The sequence below is a fragment of the Hyperolius riggenbachi genome, chromosome 4 (assembly GCF_040937935.1).
Source record: "Hyperolius riggenbachi isolate aHypRig1 chromosome 4, aHypRig1.pri, whole genome shotgun sequence".
Classification (NCBI taxonomy): domain Eukaryota; kingdom Metazoa; phylum Chordata; class Amphibia; order Anura; family Hyperoliidae; genus Hyperolius; species Hyperolius riggenbachi.
In genome coordinates, this window is record NC_090649.1 from 492,715,103 (window position 1) to 492,732,316 (window position 17,214).

General features: G+C 47.1%; 1 protein-coding gene across 1 annotated transcript in view; it reads right to left on the reverse strand.

The window, feature by feature from the left end:
* LOC137504872 (mucin-like protein) overlaps positions 1–17,214 on the reverse strand; it is a 70,823-nt gene that overhangs the window by 37,763 nt on the left and 15,846 nt on the right. Inside the window, exons 6-9 of the mRNA XM_068233467.1 lie at positions 9,381–9,491; positions 4,667–4,881; positions 4,506–4,581; positions 1,692–1,979 (exon numbers count right to left, since the gene is read on the reverse strand). Of these exons, the coding sequence (XP_068089568.1) occupies positions 1,692–1,979; positions 4,506–4,581; positions 4,667–4,881; positions 9,381–9,491 (690 nt within the window). The remainder of the gene's footprint in view (positions 1–1,691; positions 1,980–4,505; positions 4,582–4,666; positions 4,882–9,380; positions 9,492–17,214) is intronic.

The following is a 17,214-nucleotide window of genomic DNA, read 5'->3' on the forward strand; positions in this document are numbered from 1 at the left end:
AACTACAGTGTCAGAGGTGCAAGAAGGGGATGGGGAGCAGCTTGTTACTGATTACCCCCAAGCACTCTATACATAGCAATCCCTGCCAATGGCAACTACAGTGTCAGAGGTGCAAGAAGGGGATGGGGAGCAGCTTGTTACTGATTACCCCCAAGCACTCTATACATAGCAATCCCTGCCAATGGCAACTACAGTGTCAGAGGTGCAAGAAGGGGATGGGGAGCAGCTTGTTACTGATTACCCCCAAGCACTCTATACATAGCAATCCCTGCCAATGGCAACTACAGTGTCCGAGGTGCAAGAAGGGGATGGGGAGCAGCTTGTTAATGATTACCACTGTTCAAAGTATCTATAGAAGTGATTATTATGAGCACAGGACCAACAGAGAGGTAATACTGTAGTTGAGGGAGGGCCCTTTGGGGCCCCTTTGGCCCAAGGGCCCCGATGCAGTTGCAACCTCTGCGGTCGCAACCTCTGCAAAGTAGGACATTACTTTATATTGAAGGAGGGGAGTCTATGCAAAGTTTTGCTGGGCAACAGTGTCTCTGAATTACAATGCTGCTAAGATCATGTACATTTGGCCCTGTCCATAATACATCATGACCACGCCCACCTTCCGTTGCATGGTCATGCCCCTTTTTTCACTACAATCATGGCATGTGTGGGCCCCAGGTTGAAATTTCTTTGGTGGGCCTCCAGTGTCCCAGTCCGACCCTGCATGTAAGCATGGTGTATAGAGGTAAAAACAAAATGACACTTACGGTAACAAAAAAAAAAAAGCTTACTGTTACCTGACAGATTTGTTTTTTCTGTGGCTGCTTCCTGGAGTGATGGTTCTGCTAAAATAGCTTTCCTGAAGTACCACACTTGCCTCATGACCCCGCCCCACATGACCTCACTCCAGGCAGGCCCCTCCTCTATCCCGATGTCAGACCTACCCACCCACTATGTCTTGGAAAAATACTTGTTTCTTAAATTTATTAAAAACAGATGTTGGTCACAAACCTCTGCTAACATATGGAAAGGCACGGCACCTTCTCAGAGTCATGTCTGTAACTGCACTCTTAAAGAGAAACAGTGAACAGTGAAGAATTGAACTTCATCCCAATCAGTAGCTGATACCCCCTTTTTCATGAGAAATCTATTCCTTTTCACAAACGGACCATCAGGGGGCGCTGTATGGCTGATTTTGTGGTGAAACCCCTCCCACAGGAAACTCTGCTGACCATGGTCCTGGCAGTTTCCTGTCTGTGAACCTCGTTGCATTGTGGGATTATCGCCCAGGAGGTTAAATTATTTTGATAGTACTTTTTCACCAACTTTTTGGTACTTTTTTCATTGCAAAGTGCTGAAAGGTTGTTCTAAATCGAAGATGAAAAATTATCTCCTAGGGGAACACTCAGGAGAAAAACTGAATTGCACATGGGCCAATATCTTTAGCTTTTGAATTCTTTGTGGCATGTGTGACTAGGGGCGGGGCAGGAGCAAATTCCTCTGTATTATTTTCAGAAAAGCCGGGAGGGTAAGGACTAACACCAACCGAAAAGGAGGAAATTAGAAAATACAATGTTCTTTACAAACCGGTTGAATATATACAGTATATTTGTATACAACAATGTCCTGTTCAATATCTATAATATAAGCTTGCCCACACTTGGTTGAAAATTCTCTATGCACATCAATAGACTTACACGAAAGGCCGAACTGATACAGGGTCTCCTCGTTTGGCTGGATGCCCTCCTGAAAATACAGAATATTTCCATTGGACTGGGTGTAGTCGTCCGCTTTCTTTGCGCTCCACAATCCCAGCAGGCCCAGCGTTTTGTAGAGGAAAGTCTGAGGCAGAAGGACCACCGCTTGTAGGACGGACCCCTCGCCCAATCCCACCGACACCTGCAGGCCACAGCTGTACACGACGGCAAACTTCTTCTCCTCCAACTTCAGGAGAGCAAAGGTGTTCTGGCTGAAGTACAGCGTGCCTGAAAAACATTCATATCTCATGAAAAGGTGACCATGTGATCATAGTTAACCATTCTCATTAATGTTCATGTATAAGTATCTTAACAAATATTTAAACGGTTTACTAATTGGATTGTCATAACTGACTGCAGACTGTGGTGCTGGAACTTCTGAGAAAAGAGAACCTGGTTATTTCCTGGTTATTTCCCATAATAGGGCTCCCCCAAATTAGTGTACTCCCCATAACGAGGGTTCCATAATAGTGCCCCTCCCCCCTCCCCATTATAAGGCTCATTATTATACTGGTTACAGTCCTTTTAGTGCTGTAAATATTATTATTATGATTTACTTTTATTGTTTTCGGGTTGTGTATGCGCTACCCTCTTATTGAATTAATTACTTTTATATAGCCCCAATATATTTTCCACAGTGTGCTGCAGAGAACATTGATCTACATCACTAAGCAGAGATGGATTAAGAAGCAACGGGGCCGTAAGCAAGGAAGTAGATCTGGGGCCCCTTCTGGTCCTTTTGGTAAGCTTAGGTGGAGAGGTCAGAGAAGGTGGCAGGGGGGCCCCTTGAAATCCACTAGGCCCAAAGCATCTGCCTAGGTTGCCAGGTGGATGGTCCATCTTTTGATTAAGGGGCAAGACAGGCAATTAACCTGCCAGTATGTTTTGGGTTATGGGAGGAACCCAAACATCAGGAGGAAACCTATATAGAGCTGGTTTTCTGGCCAGGACATTTACCTGGAATCTTAGTGCTACAGGGCGAGTGTGCTGATCTCTGCACTAGCATGCTGCCCATCCTGCAATATGGGCTGTGGCAAACTTGTAACATTATTATGCTGTCTTGTACAGTTTAATGTTTCTGTAATGTATCATGTTTGTTTTATATTCTGTTTTGATGCCAGCTATTGTAATTGAGATCTTCCATTGTTGAGCTTCAGATAGCTGCAGGTGACACTTGCTCAATTGTCTATAGACTTGTTTACTTATTGAAACGATGGACTTGCTGGAATCTTCTGTAGCCTCAGTTAAGACCTGTTGTGATCCAGGCTTTTCTGGAAGCTTCTGTGTAATGCCTATAAGAGCCAGGTGAGCTGTGTTTAGAGCATACATGTCAAACTCCGGCCCCCGGGCCAAATCTGGCCCTCACAGCCATTAAATTTGGCCCCCACGTGGTTTCCCCACTTTGCATTATGTTTGGCCCACTCTAGACCACCAGGGAAGTTATATTGGAGGTTAAGCTCTAGAACACCGGGCAAGCCATATGCGGGAGGTAGGGGGAAAGCACTAAACATTAGGGAACTGTATAAGGGAGGGTGGGGGCCTCTAGACACCAGGGAATGGTAACAGGAAAAAAAGGGCGCTGGATGAGGGAGGGCGCCACCATAGACTCTAATGCAATTATCATTAATAAGGTGAAGAAAGGGTGCCCGATAAATATCGTTAACAACATTAGAACATTAAAGTTTAGAAATATGTTTATATATCATTTTAGGAGCTTGCAATGTTACGTTTTTTGTTATATTATTTTGTTTATATACAGATTTTACATTATCAAAGATATTATGGTTTCTATGTGTGAAAGGGTGTTTCTGCAGAGGGAGTGGTTAGGGTTAGGCACCACCAGGGGGAGTGGTTAGGGTTAGGCACCACCAGGGGGAGTGGTTAGGGTTAGGCACCACCAGGGGGAGTGGTTAGGGTTAGGCACCACCAGGGGGAGTGGTTAGGGTTAGGCACCACCAGGGGGAGTGGTTAGGGTTAGGCTCCACCAGGGGGAATTGTAAGGGTTAGGCACCACCCATGTGGCGGTGAGTTTTAGGAAACACTAGGGGAGGTAGTTAGGGTTAGGCACCACCAGAGGGGTGGTTAGAGTTAGGCACCACCAGGGGGGTGGTTAGGGTTAGGCACCACCAGGCGGGTGGTTAGGGTTAGGCACCACCAGGGGGAGGTAGTTAGGGTTAGGCACCACCAGGGGGGTGGTTAGGGTTAGGCACCACCAGGGGGAGGTAGTTAGGGTTAGGCACCACCAGGGGGGTGGTTAGGGTTAGGCACCACCAGGGGGGTGGTTACAGTTAGGCACCACTGGGGGGGGGTAGTGAGGGTTAGGCACCACCAGGGGGGTGGTTAGAGTTAGGCACCAGCAGGGGGTTAGGGTTAGGCACCACCAGGGGGGTGGTTAGGGTTAGGCACCAGCAGGGGGTTAGGATTAGGCACCACCGGGGGGGGGGGGTTTAGGCACCATTGGGGGGGCTAGGCACCACCAGGGGGGTGGTTAGGGTTAGGCACCATTGGGGGTGTGGTTAGGGTTAGGCGCCACCAGGGGAGTGGTTAGGGTAAGGCACCACCAGGGGAGTGGTTAGTTTTAGGCACCACCAGGGGAGGGTCCTGTGTTAGAGTAGGGTTGGGTTAAGCTGTATTGTTGAATTACGTAACGATTTTTAATGTTAATATTGTTTCGTTATTATCTCCCGTCTGTTTATCGTGAACCAAGTTTGTGTATGGACCCTCATCTCATCACATGGGTGACGAAATACTTACTTTTTTTAAACTCCACTGGCTTATCATCCACCAAAACCACCAGCCCTTTCCTGCTGTCAGTCAACCGCCACTCCACCTGCGGCACAAACAAGCAGAGAAGGTTCACCAGAGACATAAGAAGACACAACGCCCGCAGATGTTTGAGCGCGCCAGTCACGTACTTTTAGCGTGCCTTGGTAGAAGGCCGCCAGTCTCATCAGCGCAGTGCTATTTGCATATCCATTCTCCAGTTGCCATTTCTCCGTCTGACCCTGAAGGGTGAAGACATTCGCTCCATTGGCGGACGAAAGCCTGACAATGACAAACTCTCCCAGGCCTTTAAACGTGTATTCTTGTCCGTCAAACATTGAGAAATGCAGAGTTCCGTACACCTGCCCTGAACAGAATACAAAACAGTGGAGAGGATAAATGACTCTATTTACAGGAAGGATGGTGCTTACTGTAGACCTGACATAGCAACAGCAGCAGGAGGAGGAGGAGGACAGGTATTCAGAGCGAATGATAAAGAGGTGCCAGCTAGGCTGATCAAGGTCTGCAGTGACTTTGCACCAGCCATGATAATCAACAACTGTTTACGTGTAATAGGGGCTTATTCTAGCAACCAATACGAAATTAGCTTCCCTTAATCATCCAAGTCACTCTAATGGTAGACATTCTATGCCGCAGTCTGTCACAACTACTAATCACAGGTCTCCAATGCGCATACCTATGAAATAGCCCCTGGGAGACTTGGGCACAGGATACAGCCGATATACAGCTCACCCTGCTGCTGCACAAGTTCCCGGCTGCGTTAATTACTATTCCCCCTCCAGGTCCACATGGATGGTGGGGAATTATGTCATTCAGCTTCCAGCTATTGCTGGCGGACAAATTACAGTGTTTTATAATTAAATTAAACTCCCTCTTTTGACGGCGCCCAAATTACTCCCTGTGCGCCACTATAGCTGCAGTTCCTATTTTGGCCTATGGTGGCGCCGGCTGCACCCAAATCTTCTGTGCGGTTTTAACAGCGCTCGCTCCATGCAACCCCTGGCCCTAGGCACAAGGTTTTCTTCGCCAAAATGGATGTCTGGACAGGGCAATAGTGTAGTCTACATGAATGCAGAGAGTGTAATATACAGATACTACGAGATGATACAAAATGGGCAATAAGTGGCGTATAACATACTGGCCAGCAGGGGGAGTAACTACAAATCATGGGGCTCCCTTTATGGTCACACCCCTTCTGTTGCCTCCCCTGGTGACCCTCACAGCCTCCGGGGCGCATCTCACAGGGGTCATACAACAAGTGTAGCCATCGTGATCTTCCCACCCATAACAAGTTCAGCCACAAAACACCTGATCTGAAGTATAGTCCCCCGTATTGTAGGAAGGGAAGGTTAGTGGTTGGGGTCCCCCACAGCTCTGGGCTCCCCTCTAGTTACGCCCCTGCCGCCCAGGGCCCCCCGCCCATCCCAAGGCCCTTTAGTTACTATGGCTACGCTCCTAACTCTGAGGGCTGGTTCACATTAGCGGCACTTGGGATGCGCCTGGGGTTGAGCCGAAATTTTCGAAATTTCGCGTTACTATAATTACGCATGCGAAATTTGCTATTACCATGCGAAATTATGGTAGCGTAATTGCCATTAAAATCGTAATTGAAAATACCGTAAGCGTAATTTTCAACGCGTAATTTCGCGTTTCGTTCATAACGTAATTTCGCGTTAAACCATAACGTAATTTCGCATTAAACCATAACGTAATTTCGCATTTCTTCGTAATTTCGCGAATTTCGTAATTACTTGTTAGCTATAAAAAATTACTTTTTCACATTAGCCAATCAGAAGCGAATCAGCGGTAGTCAGACGAATGCTAACAAATTTTCGCATATAAACGTTTTTTCGCATTAAATAATGTAAAAACTAAGCATGCGCAGTTCAAGGGTGTAAACTACGCTACAAACGTTTGCATGCAAGGCAAACGTAATTTCGAGATACCCACCGTAACGCGAAAACGACTCGAAAATTAACGCTTACAGTAATATGAACTATCGCGAAATTACGTTATGTAACTATGCTTACAAACGGTTGCATGCAAGGCAAACGTAATTTCGCGATACCCACTGAAATGCGAAAATTACACGAAAATTACGCTTACGCGGAATTTCGCGAAATCCTTCTTCATTACGATTATGTACTTACGCCCATAATCGTAATTACACTAATTACGCAAAATTTCGCGAAATCGTAATTAAGTCATTACGCTCATCTTTAGATGCGCTTGCCAATCATCTGTAATTGGAAAGGCACTGGTGCAAAGTTACTCTATGAGAGTGTTCCCAGAGCCGCATTGCAATTTGTGTAAAGACGCTATTCCTCTGCATGCAGCATCTTTCAGAGCAACTGAGCTTGAAGGTATGCTGCGAAATCGCATTCCTTCAAAAATCGCTTTCTCAATCGCATTGAAAAAACGCAATCTTTAAGCGGTTGTGTTTAGCCATGTGAATCTGGGCTGATGGGGCAGTCACTGTGAAATCCTGCAACGATTGGTGTAATATCCAGTGAAGGTGAGCCTCATGCCACATAGCTGTTCGGAAGATTGCACAATCATTTCTCAAACTGCAGAGTTTTTACACTTAAATGGACTCCGAGCAGTGCAGAAACTATGGGAAGATGCATATCATTTTAAAGCTCTCTTTCTCCTCTTTCCAATGATATATAAACCGCCGCCCTACGCCTTTTAGTTTTCGCTATTTTCGCGATTGAAATTGCTGCGGCCGCGATTTCGATCGCGAAAATAGAAAAAACTAAAAGGTGTAGGGCGACGATTTAGGTGTCGTCAGAAAGAGGAGAAGGAGAGCTTTAAAATAATATCCATCTTTCCATAGTTATATTGTATTACACAGGGCGACTTTTTCTCAAAGTTAGCAGCTCCATTCTGCTCCATATCATTGGAAAGAGGAGAAAGAGAGCTTTAAAACGATATGCATCTTTCCATAGTTTCTGCACTGCTCGGAGTCCCTTTAAATGGGCCAACTGAGACGCTTATATCCAGCACCAACCATGAGCTGCTTCTACCCAGCAGGGTGTTCCTGGGTCAATGCTTGGCCAGACTTGGCCAGTCTCCAGTGAATTGGACATGATATACTGATGTTCTCACCACCATCATCCATGGTGTAAATAATGCCGGCCAGGGGTGTAACTAGAGGAGAGCAACCCCAACTACTAACCTTCCCATCCTCTGATACAGGGGACTATACTTCACATCAGGTGTCATGTGTGTGAATTTCTTGATGGCCGCACCTGTTCTATGACCTTGTGAGATGGGCTCCAAGGCTGTGAGGGTCACCAGGGGAGGCAAGGGGAGGAGTGTGAGATGGGCCCCCCAGGCTGTGAGGGTCACCAGGGGAGGCAAGGGAAGTGGTGAGAAGACTGAGAGGTGGGGGGCATCAAAGTTTCGCTGGTTGCTCCATGAATTGTAGTTATGCCGCTGATGCCAGCCCTATGATTGGTGACTCTGGGACTTGCTATTATTCTGGAACTGGTTCTCTTTTGCTGGACATACAGATGAGATGAAGAATATAGCTGGATTGTATAGAGTCATGGAGTTACCTCCATTTGAAAATGACTGTTAGACAGAGGCGTCACTAGGGTTGGTGTCACCCGGTGCGTAAACTCACGGTGTCACCCCTCTCTTACCCTATAAACAAACTTTCTTTAATCAAGGAATGATTGTTATGCTAGTCACATGCTGAGGGGAGGGGCTTAGCCCCATTTGCTGTAGGACAGGAGGGAGGGGTACCATTCTGGACAGCCTTGCTATTGGAGGGTGGGTGGTTGGATGAGACAACTTTCCTAAGGGGTGAATAGGGGGATGTTAAGGTAATCCCCATGTGGCCCCTAGGGGTCTCTGAATTCTCTTATCAGCTCAGCACTGAGCATCCACAGAAGGGAGGAGAGCAGGAGGGAGAAGTATCTTCATAGTCTTACTACACTCTAACTTAGCCTGTAACTAAGTCACCCCCGTCAGTTGGTGACACCTGGTGCGGTCCACACTTACCGCACCCCCCTAGTGATGCCACTGCTGTTAGACGATACTTCTACATTTAATGAATTGATAATATATACATATAAATAATCGCTGAGCACTTTATTAGAAACACTATACTGGCCAAGGTCGGCTTCTCTTTGCCTTCATATCTACCTCAGTTCTTTGTGTCAAGAATCCCCTAAGATGTTGGGAACATTACTTTGAGATTCTGGTCCATATTAGTATAGTTACACTACATCACCCAATTTCTGCAAATTTGTCAGCTGGACATTTATGTTACAAATCTACTGTTCTACTACTTGGCACAACATCACCACCCTTAACTGCTGACTCAATGCAAAGGGATGGGGTATTCAAGGATTTATGCTGTTAATGTCAAATTCGGACCCTCGTTAGAAGTTGGGCTTTCTCAGGCCAGGCTACATTTTTCCATTCTTCACCTGTTCCGCCTTGGTGAGCACCCCCTCAGCTTCCTCTTCGCGGCTGACAGGAGTGGAGCCCAAGGTGGCTTGGCATGTTGTCCATTCTGAGATGTTCTGCTTACCACAGACATTTGGATCACTGTAGCCTCCCTGTTAACTCGAGCAACTCTTGGAATTCTCCTCTGAGTTCTCTCATCAACAGATGTTCCCACCTCTAGAACTATCGCTCACTGGACGTTTTTCATTTCTTGGCCAATTTTAAGTAAACTCTGGAGAATGTTGGGTTTGAGGTGGGCACAGAGTGCAAATGTGGCCCTACTCACCATTACTCACCAAAACTGGGAGTGTTCATACCTTCTGTCTTAAGGTAATGAATTTCCAGATAAGCCAGAGGACGAAATACGGTGGAAGGGAGGATACTCACCCAGCCCTGGCGATGTGTAGTCTGAACAGGAATCTAGAGGTCTTTTTTCGTAGAACAGATAGCACAGAGGAGTATTGATGCAGCACCACTGGAAAGGAAGCAAGTCTTTATCTGTTGTGACAAGAAGGACAGTTATCAGAAGACTGCAGGGTAATAGGATGTTATATTGGTCCAGTAAATAACTTAATTTACGAAGATTCTACAAGTTTTGAGACCTTTGGAGAGCATAACTGATCCCAGAAGCTTAGCCTGGCTTGGTTAAAAATTGTCTGCTAGTAGGTGTTGAACCTTTTCAGCTGTTTGTGTGAATAGGTAAGGGGTCATAATACGACCCTTTTTACATAATCACTTGGGGAAGGTGGATATTTTGATCAAACTAAAATAGATAAGGGTTTATTTAAGTTTTTTTCTTTTTGTGGCTGGGTGGACAGACAACTCTGTTTTGTTTTTGCTTCTTTTGTTTTGAATTTCCGCTTTTTACACACTGCGTATGTGAAATGATGTGAATAGCGCCTCCCGATGTCTGTACAGGCTTGAAATTCCTCCTGCCAAATGAGTAACGACAAATGATTCCAGTAGTGATAAAGCCACACCAAGGTCTTCAGTAATTGTACTCAGTATAGTCTGTCTTCAGAACAACAAAGAGGAGCAACATTTCAGGTATCAGAATACCCTTTATGTAATGATTGTGGAATTCTCTCCATGATCAGCGCACAAGACGTGCGCTGACACTGCGGAAATCCTCCACAAGCGTGTAATTTGAGGGAACCCAGCAAAAGGTGCAACGCACCTGTAGAGGGAAATTCCTGTCGGCAGGTGGAGCTGTGGAGTGCAGAGGAACAGCTCCTCTGCTCTGCCACCGACGCCAGACAGGAATTGCACGAAGGGAAGAAACGCAGGGCAAGATAGCCCTGAATGAGATTGAGCAAAGGGACAGATTGTATGTGTGTGCACCAAACTAGTCGCCAACCCGCGACGATGCATACACAACAGCAGATATGAAGTAGGAACGCAATCGCGAGAGAGGCGATTGCCAGAGGTGACACAAGGCTACAGCAAGGCAGAGCACGAGAGTAGCAAAGGCACAGCAAATCATACAATGAGAAGATAAGGAAAATAACAAATGCTAGCTAAACGCGAACACCGCACTCATTCGCAACAGTGCACGCGTTTATGCGCGGTCTCCGCGTGATAAGCACAACAGAGACAAGCACGCCTAACTAACCACCGACAGACAAACATGAAACAGAGGACGCGAGCGCTTGCTTAACGGTTACCTCACCGAGCCTCCAGCAAGCGTTCGTAGCAGACAAGACAGATACACGAAAACAGGAATAAGTGAGAGATAGGATCCACAGCACTAGCGCAAGAGGCTAGTGCGATCCAGGAAAACAGAACAGAAGGATCCACAGCACTAGCGCAAGGCGAGTGCGATCCAAGTTAGACAGGCAGATGAGATAGCTGGTAGCAACCGCTGCTCCAGCTATACTCCAAGAACAAGATCAGAACGATCTCCTGGCGACCACTGCTGGGACAGGACAATCGCAACAGACAAACAAAACAGATATGCAATCCTAACTGCACTAAGGAAACCTGCCTAGTGCAGTCCCAGGAATTACTCTAGGCTAATCTTCAAACAATGAGCAAGGCTGACACTCAGGAGTGTCTCACAGGACTAACCCCTATGACCCGCAAAGGACTCTGGGAAACATAGCTCTTTATACTGCCAGTCAACAAAGGAGGCAGGTAGAGGATTTGCATAACGAGTGTATGCAAATTCCTCAGCAGCAGAACAGACCAGAAACTTGTAATGGAAAGACAGGTCTCTCTTCCAGAGACCTGCAGCCCACAGACTAGAGGAATGGTCAAACAGCTGCCTGCCAGTGCATCCAGCTGAGCGGATCATTACAGTACCCCCTCCTCTAGGGTCGGATTCCAGACGAGCCTCTAAACTGATATTTGCAAAAGACTCTAACTGAAGACTCATGAAGGTCGGGGCAGCCCGACAAGGCCCAATTCCAGAGTCAGCCCACCCGAAACTGACCTCATCGGAAGGAGAAGCCACCGAAACATGCCCATCAGTCCCACAAATCTCAGTGTAACACCCATCAGGACTGTGAATGCCAGAGAAGAAGCCATCGACACCCACAGAGCCATGCCCACCACCTTCCAGGGACCGTCCAAAAATACCAAACCTGCCACAATACCCAATCGAAGTGTCCCTTTCCACAAAGCACCCACTGCTGATCTCATCCAAGGTACCAGGAAATATTTCTCCCAGGATCTCCCAGAACACTTTGAAGCTCAGCAGGGATCCCAGGAGGGCAGAACGATCACCAGGCTCACATGGAGAATTATCAAGAACCCCTATGGAACCAATGACAATTCCGGATTCAGAATTACAAGACAAGACAAGACAAATAACATTTATATTGCGCTTTTCTCCTTGCGGACTCAAAGCGCCAGAGCAGAGCAGCAGCCACTAGGGCGCGCTCTATTGGCAGTAGCAGTGTAAGGGAGACTTGCCAAAGGTCTCCTACTGAATTAGTGCTGGCTTACTGAACAGGCAGAGCCGAGATTCGAACCCTGGTCTCCTGTGTCAGAGGCAGAGCCCTTAACCATTACACCATCAGCCAAATTACCAGGACAAGCATCAAGAACAGGGCCTTCAGGGACCACCTCTGGGCATGCAGGCAGGCAGGCAACAACAGAACAGGTTTCCACCGAGGAAGCATCTGAGCAGGCTGGCAACCGAGACACACTTGGGCTTTCTGGGTTACAGAACACATCGGGGTACACTAGCCCAAGGGGAGCCTCAGGACACGTCGAGGAACTGCCAACCTCAGAGTCTGTCACGACAAGACCAAAACCAGAACCGGGCAGAGAATCATCACGAGCAGTGGTCACAAGCACTGGACTTTCAAAAGAAGGCTTGGACTCAAACCTAGAAATCTCTGTGACAATAATATCATCATTGACTACATATGAGTGAAGCTCCACCAGAGCTGCAAAGGTAGTCAGCACAACAGCAATACCTACTGAAGTGGGCAACACCTCAGAAGGACTTGGGGGGCAGGAGACATCTCCTAGAAGTTCTGCACCCTTTGGGAGGAACTCGGAGGTCTCCAGGACATCAGACAAGACCTCAGGAACACCATTTCCCAAGTTTTCTAAGAAGGATTCTGAACTATCCATGTTACAGGGCAAAACTGGAACTTTATTTTGTGGACAGGGTAGATGTCCCAGGGAAGGTTCCACCATAAACTGAGACTGAATTTCATCATCATGAGCGGAATGTACAGGAATATTTACTGGAACATACACTGACTCCCTAACTTCAATCTCACTGCACCCAGAATTCTGCGTAGCAGTCAAACTAGCTTGCACTCCAAAACTGCAGAAAAACAGGTGAGTATAGTAGCAATACCTAGACGAGCCTCTAGGGACACTGCAGGAGACTCTAAACAAGGGCATATTAACTCATCCAGAGTACAGGGTGCAGAATCAGCATTTTGCTCAGAACAAGAAAGGGATTCACAAATGTCAGTGCGAGTGGAGATCATGTTTTCATTCATGGTACAGGGCAGATTCAGAGAAAGCTTCTCTGGGCAAAGCAAAGAAGCTTCAGCATCAGATTCGCAAAACCGAAGCGCTGTCTCACTCTTAGATTCGGCTAACAATGTCAAATCCGAGGAGTCAGAACGCAAAACTTGTGAATCAAAATTCGCTTTAGGTTGTGAAACTGACGCTTCCATAGCGCAAACCTCCGCGATCTGCGGGGCAGACTGTAAGGCGTTCAGGACAGAAACACTGGAGCAACTGTCACCAGGCAACGGGCCCTTACAGGTGTGAACAGGGTGAGACAAAGACGCATTTGCAGTAAAAATAGTGACAACATCAGGAAAAACTTTATTAGACACATTAATTTTACTTTTGATGCTGCATTAACTAATCTGATCAGCATTTCGCACAGCAGGAAAAAACTCATAGAAACAGCCTGGCAGGGGAATTCTAAGCTTACGAGAAAACACATGACTCTACGAGGGTTATGTCTCAGATTCTCGTGTCTGGCATACTCATCAGCCCACACAAACAGATCCCCTTGGAAAAGATTGTAAGCAATCTGACCACTCCAAGTGGAAATATTGGTGGCCTGAAATTCAGAATTTGCCAAGAATCTGAAACATTCTGATATGAATTCATCTCTGGTTTCAGAGTCCAATTTCTTAAACCTCTTAAAGACACAGGACCCATAATTGACCAAATCGTACAAATCGGAAATTCCCTCTACACTGGGAATTTCGGTTTGGCTGGTCATACTGTAACGACACTGCGGAAATCCTCCACAAGCGTGTAATTTAAGGGAACCCAGCAAAAGGTGCAATGCACCTGTAGAGGGAAATTTCTATCGGCAGGTGGAGCTGTGGAGTGCAGAGGAACAGCTCCTCTGCCCTACCACACACGCCAGACAGGAATTGCACGAAGGGAAGAAACGCAGGGCAAGATAGCCCTGAATGAGATTGAGCAAAGGGACAGATTGTATGTGTGTGCACCAAACTAGTCGCCAACCCGCGACGGTGCATACACAACAGCAGATATGAAGTAGGAACGCAATCGCGAGAGAGGCGATTGCCAGAGGTGACACTAGGCTACAGCAAGGCAGAGCACGAGAGTAGCAAAGGCACAGCAAATCATACAATGAGAAGATAAGGAAAATAACAAATGCTAGCTAAACGCGAACACCGCACTCATTCGCAACAGTGCACGCGTTTATGCGCGGTCTCCACGTGATAAGCACAACAGAGACAAGCACGCCTAACTAACCACCGACAGACAAACATGAAACAGAGGACGCGAGCGCTTGCTTAACGGTTACCTCACCGAGCCTCCAGCAAGCGTTCGTAGCAGACAAGACAGATACACGAAAACAGGAATAAGTGAGAGATAGGATCCACAGCACTAGCGCAAGAGGCTAGTGCGATCCAGGAAAACAGAACAGAAGGATCCACAGCACTAGCGCAAGGAGAGTGCGATCCAAGCTAGACAGGCAGATGAGATAGCTGGTAGCAACCGCTGCTCCAGCTATACTCCAAGAACAAGATCAGAACGATCTCCTGGCGACCACCGCTGGGACAGGACAATCGCAACAGACAAACAAAACAGATATGCAATCCTAACTGCACTTAGGGAACCTGCCTAGTGCAGTCCCAGGAATTACTCTAGGCTAATCTTCAAACAATGAGCAAGGCTGACACTCAGGAGTGTCTCACAGGACTAACCCTTATGACCCGCAAAGGACTCTGGGAAACATAGCTCATTATACTGCCAGTCATCAAAGGAGGCAGGTAGAGGATTTGCATAACGAGTGTATGCAAATTCCTCAGCAGCAGAACAGACCAGAAACTTGTAATGGAAAGACAGGTCTCTCTTCCAGAGACCTGCAGCCCACAGACTAGAGGAATGGTCAAACAGCTGTCTGCCAGTGCATCCAGCTGAGCGGATCATTACACTTTATCAAGCAGAGTATTCTGACCTGATGAAGGGTTGTGTGGATGAAGATTTAAAGCAAACCTGAAGCAAAAAAAAACCTTAGGCTATAGTGAATTGTATGTGTAATATGGATAATGAATAGAACATTAGTAGCAAAGAAAATAGTCTCATATTTTTATTTTCAGTTATATAGCTTTTTTTTTTATAACATCGCATCATTCAGTCATATTTGCAGTTTATAAACCACACTCTGTCTTTTAAGCTGTAACACAAAGCAGAAATAAATGACCCTTTGAACTTTCCTACAGTGAAACCTTATCTTAAGCTGTCTCTCAATGCTTCTTGGCTGTTTAGGTGCTCCAGAAAACAGGACTGTATTTGACCCAAGTTGGGTGGGAAAGCTCAGAGAAGCTCTTTTGCATAGATAACTGAAGTTTTTTTATCTCTTACTGTACTGGAAAACAACATGAGACTCTTTTCTTTGCTACTAATGTTCTGTTTCTTAGCTGTACTACATATACAATTAATTATCTCATAAGTTTATTTTCCCTTCAGTTTCGCTTTAACCACTTAGGTCTATCTGAAAGGACATATCCATCCAGATAGCCTGCACTGCTGCCGCTGCGCCGGGCGCGCGATCACGCCCGCTCCTGCCACCTTCCGTTAGCCCGGAGTTCAATGAATGGGAACACCGCTCCCATTCATTGATCTATGTCTCCCTATGAAAAACCGACGGCTTCTACGAAAAGCTGCGATTTTTCTAAGTTGCACGTCATCCCTTCAGTTCCTGTAAGCAAGAGCTCTCGCTTACAGGATGAAAATGAAAAAATCACTGTGGCCATCTTGTGGCCAAATAGTAAAACTACATCTACATACTTTTTTTTACAAAAATATACACAATCAATTACCTTTAAAAGTATCTGTTTACCTCCCCACTCCAAAAAAAACCCAAATAAAATTTTTAATTAAAAAAAAAATTACAATAAAAAACAAAAAACAACATAAATAGTTACCTAAGGGTCTGAACTTTTTAATATGCATGTCAAAAGAGAATATTCCCATAATTTTTTTTTATAACAATAATTTTTATTGAAAAAAAGAAATATCATTACAATGCGCCAGAAAATTGAGAAAGTAGTTTGATACAATTATAATGACAGTTGGAGTTAGCATCCATATAACAAATGTAAGTTAAAGGAAAGTGTCACGGTCAGTTACCTGTTCAGAGGAGGCGGCCAGTACGCACGGATACTGGCGGTCGTCCTGGTGGGTCTCGGCGGGGCGACCTGTCGGTGCTCACCAGTGTGCGCTGCGTTGCACGGCGTAGGCGTTGGCGTCAGGGGGCGCTGGCGTAGGCGTTGTGTGGCGTTGTGTGCACAAGGATGACTGCTGTGTATCTCCTGTTCTGGCGTTTGCGTGTGCGGGCGCTGCGCGTGCGGGCGCGTGCGCGTCTGGGCGTGCGCGCGTGCGTGCGTGTCTGGGCGTGTGCGCGTGCGTGCGCGTGCGTGCGCGCATCTGCGCATGCGCGCGCGGCGTGGTGTGCGGTGCGCAGGCGCGCGCGGCGCGTCATGCTGTGCGCGCCAAGGAGGCCTATTTAAGTCTGGAGAGTGCATTGCCTCCTTGCTGTAGTATTGCAGCAAGTGTGTGTACTCCCGTGCCGTGACTTATAGTCTGTCTATGTGTTACCCCGGAATCCTGACCTTGGCTTGTCTGACTGCCCGCCTGTTGATGAACCCTGCCTGCCTGACTACCCGCTCTGTTGCCGAACTCTGCCTGTCCGACTACCCGCTCTGTTGCCGACCTCTGCCTGCTCCGACTACCCGCTCTGTTGCCGAACTCCGCCCGTCTGAGAACCCGCTCTGTTGCCGACTCCTGCTTGTCCTGGGATTTACCTTGCTACTGTCCACGCTGGTCGTTGAGTCCTTGCACCACCCGACTCCGGCCAGGGGAGTGCCGCGGTTCCCGTCTGCTCAGCTCCTCATCGGATCCTGCGAGCACTCCTGCTTCCTGCACACCCTAGTGCTCCTGTTCCCACTCCAGAAGTACTGGGTGTCAAGCCGCAAGAGTTGCTACCCTCAGCACAACGGTCTCCTCTGCTACCAGGTCAGTGACATAATACTACAGCCAACAATGGAGACCGCTGAGGTAGCAACGGTTCTAACCACCCTCTGTAATCAGATGGCCGCACTGACAGATGCCCTGAAGGAGCTCCAAGCAGGCCACCAACGGCTGGAAGGCCGCATGGACACCCTCGCAGCAGCTGCACCCAGGCAGGCGCCTGCCCCTGCCGTAGCACCACAAGCACAAGCACCAGCAGTAGGCAACCTTGCTCCTGTACCTGCTC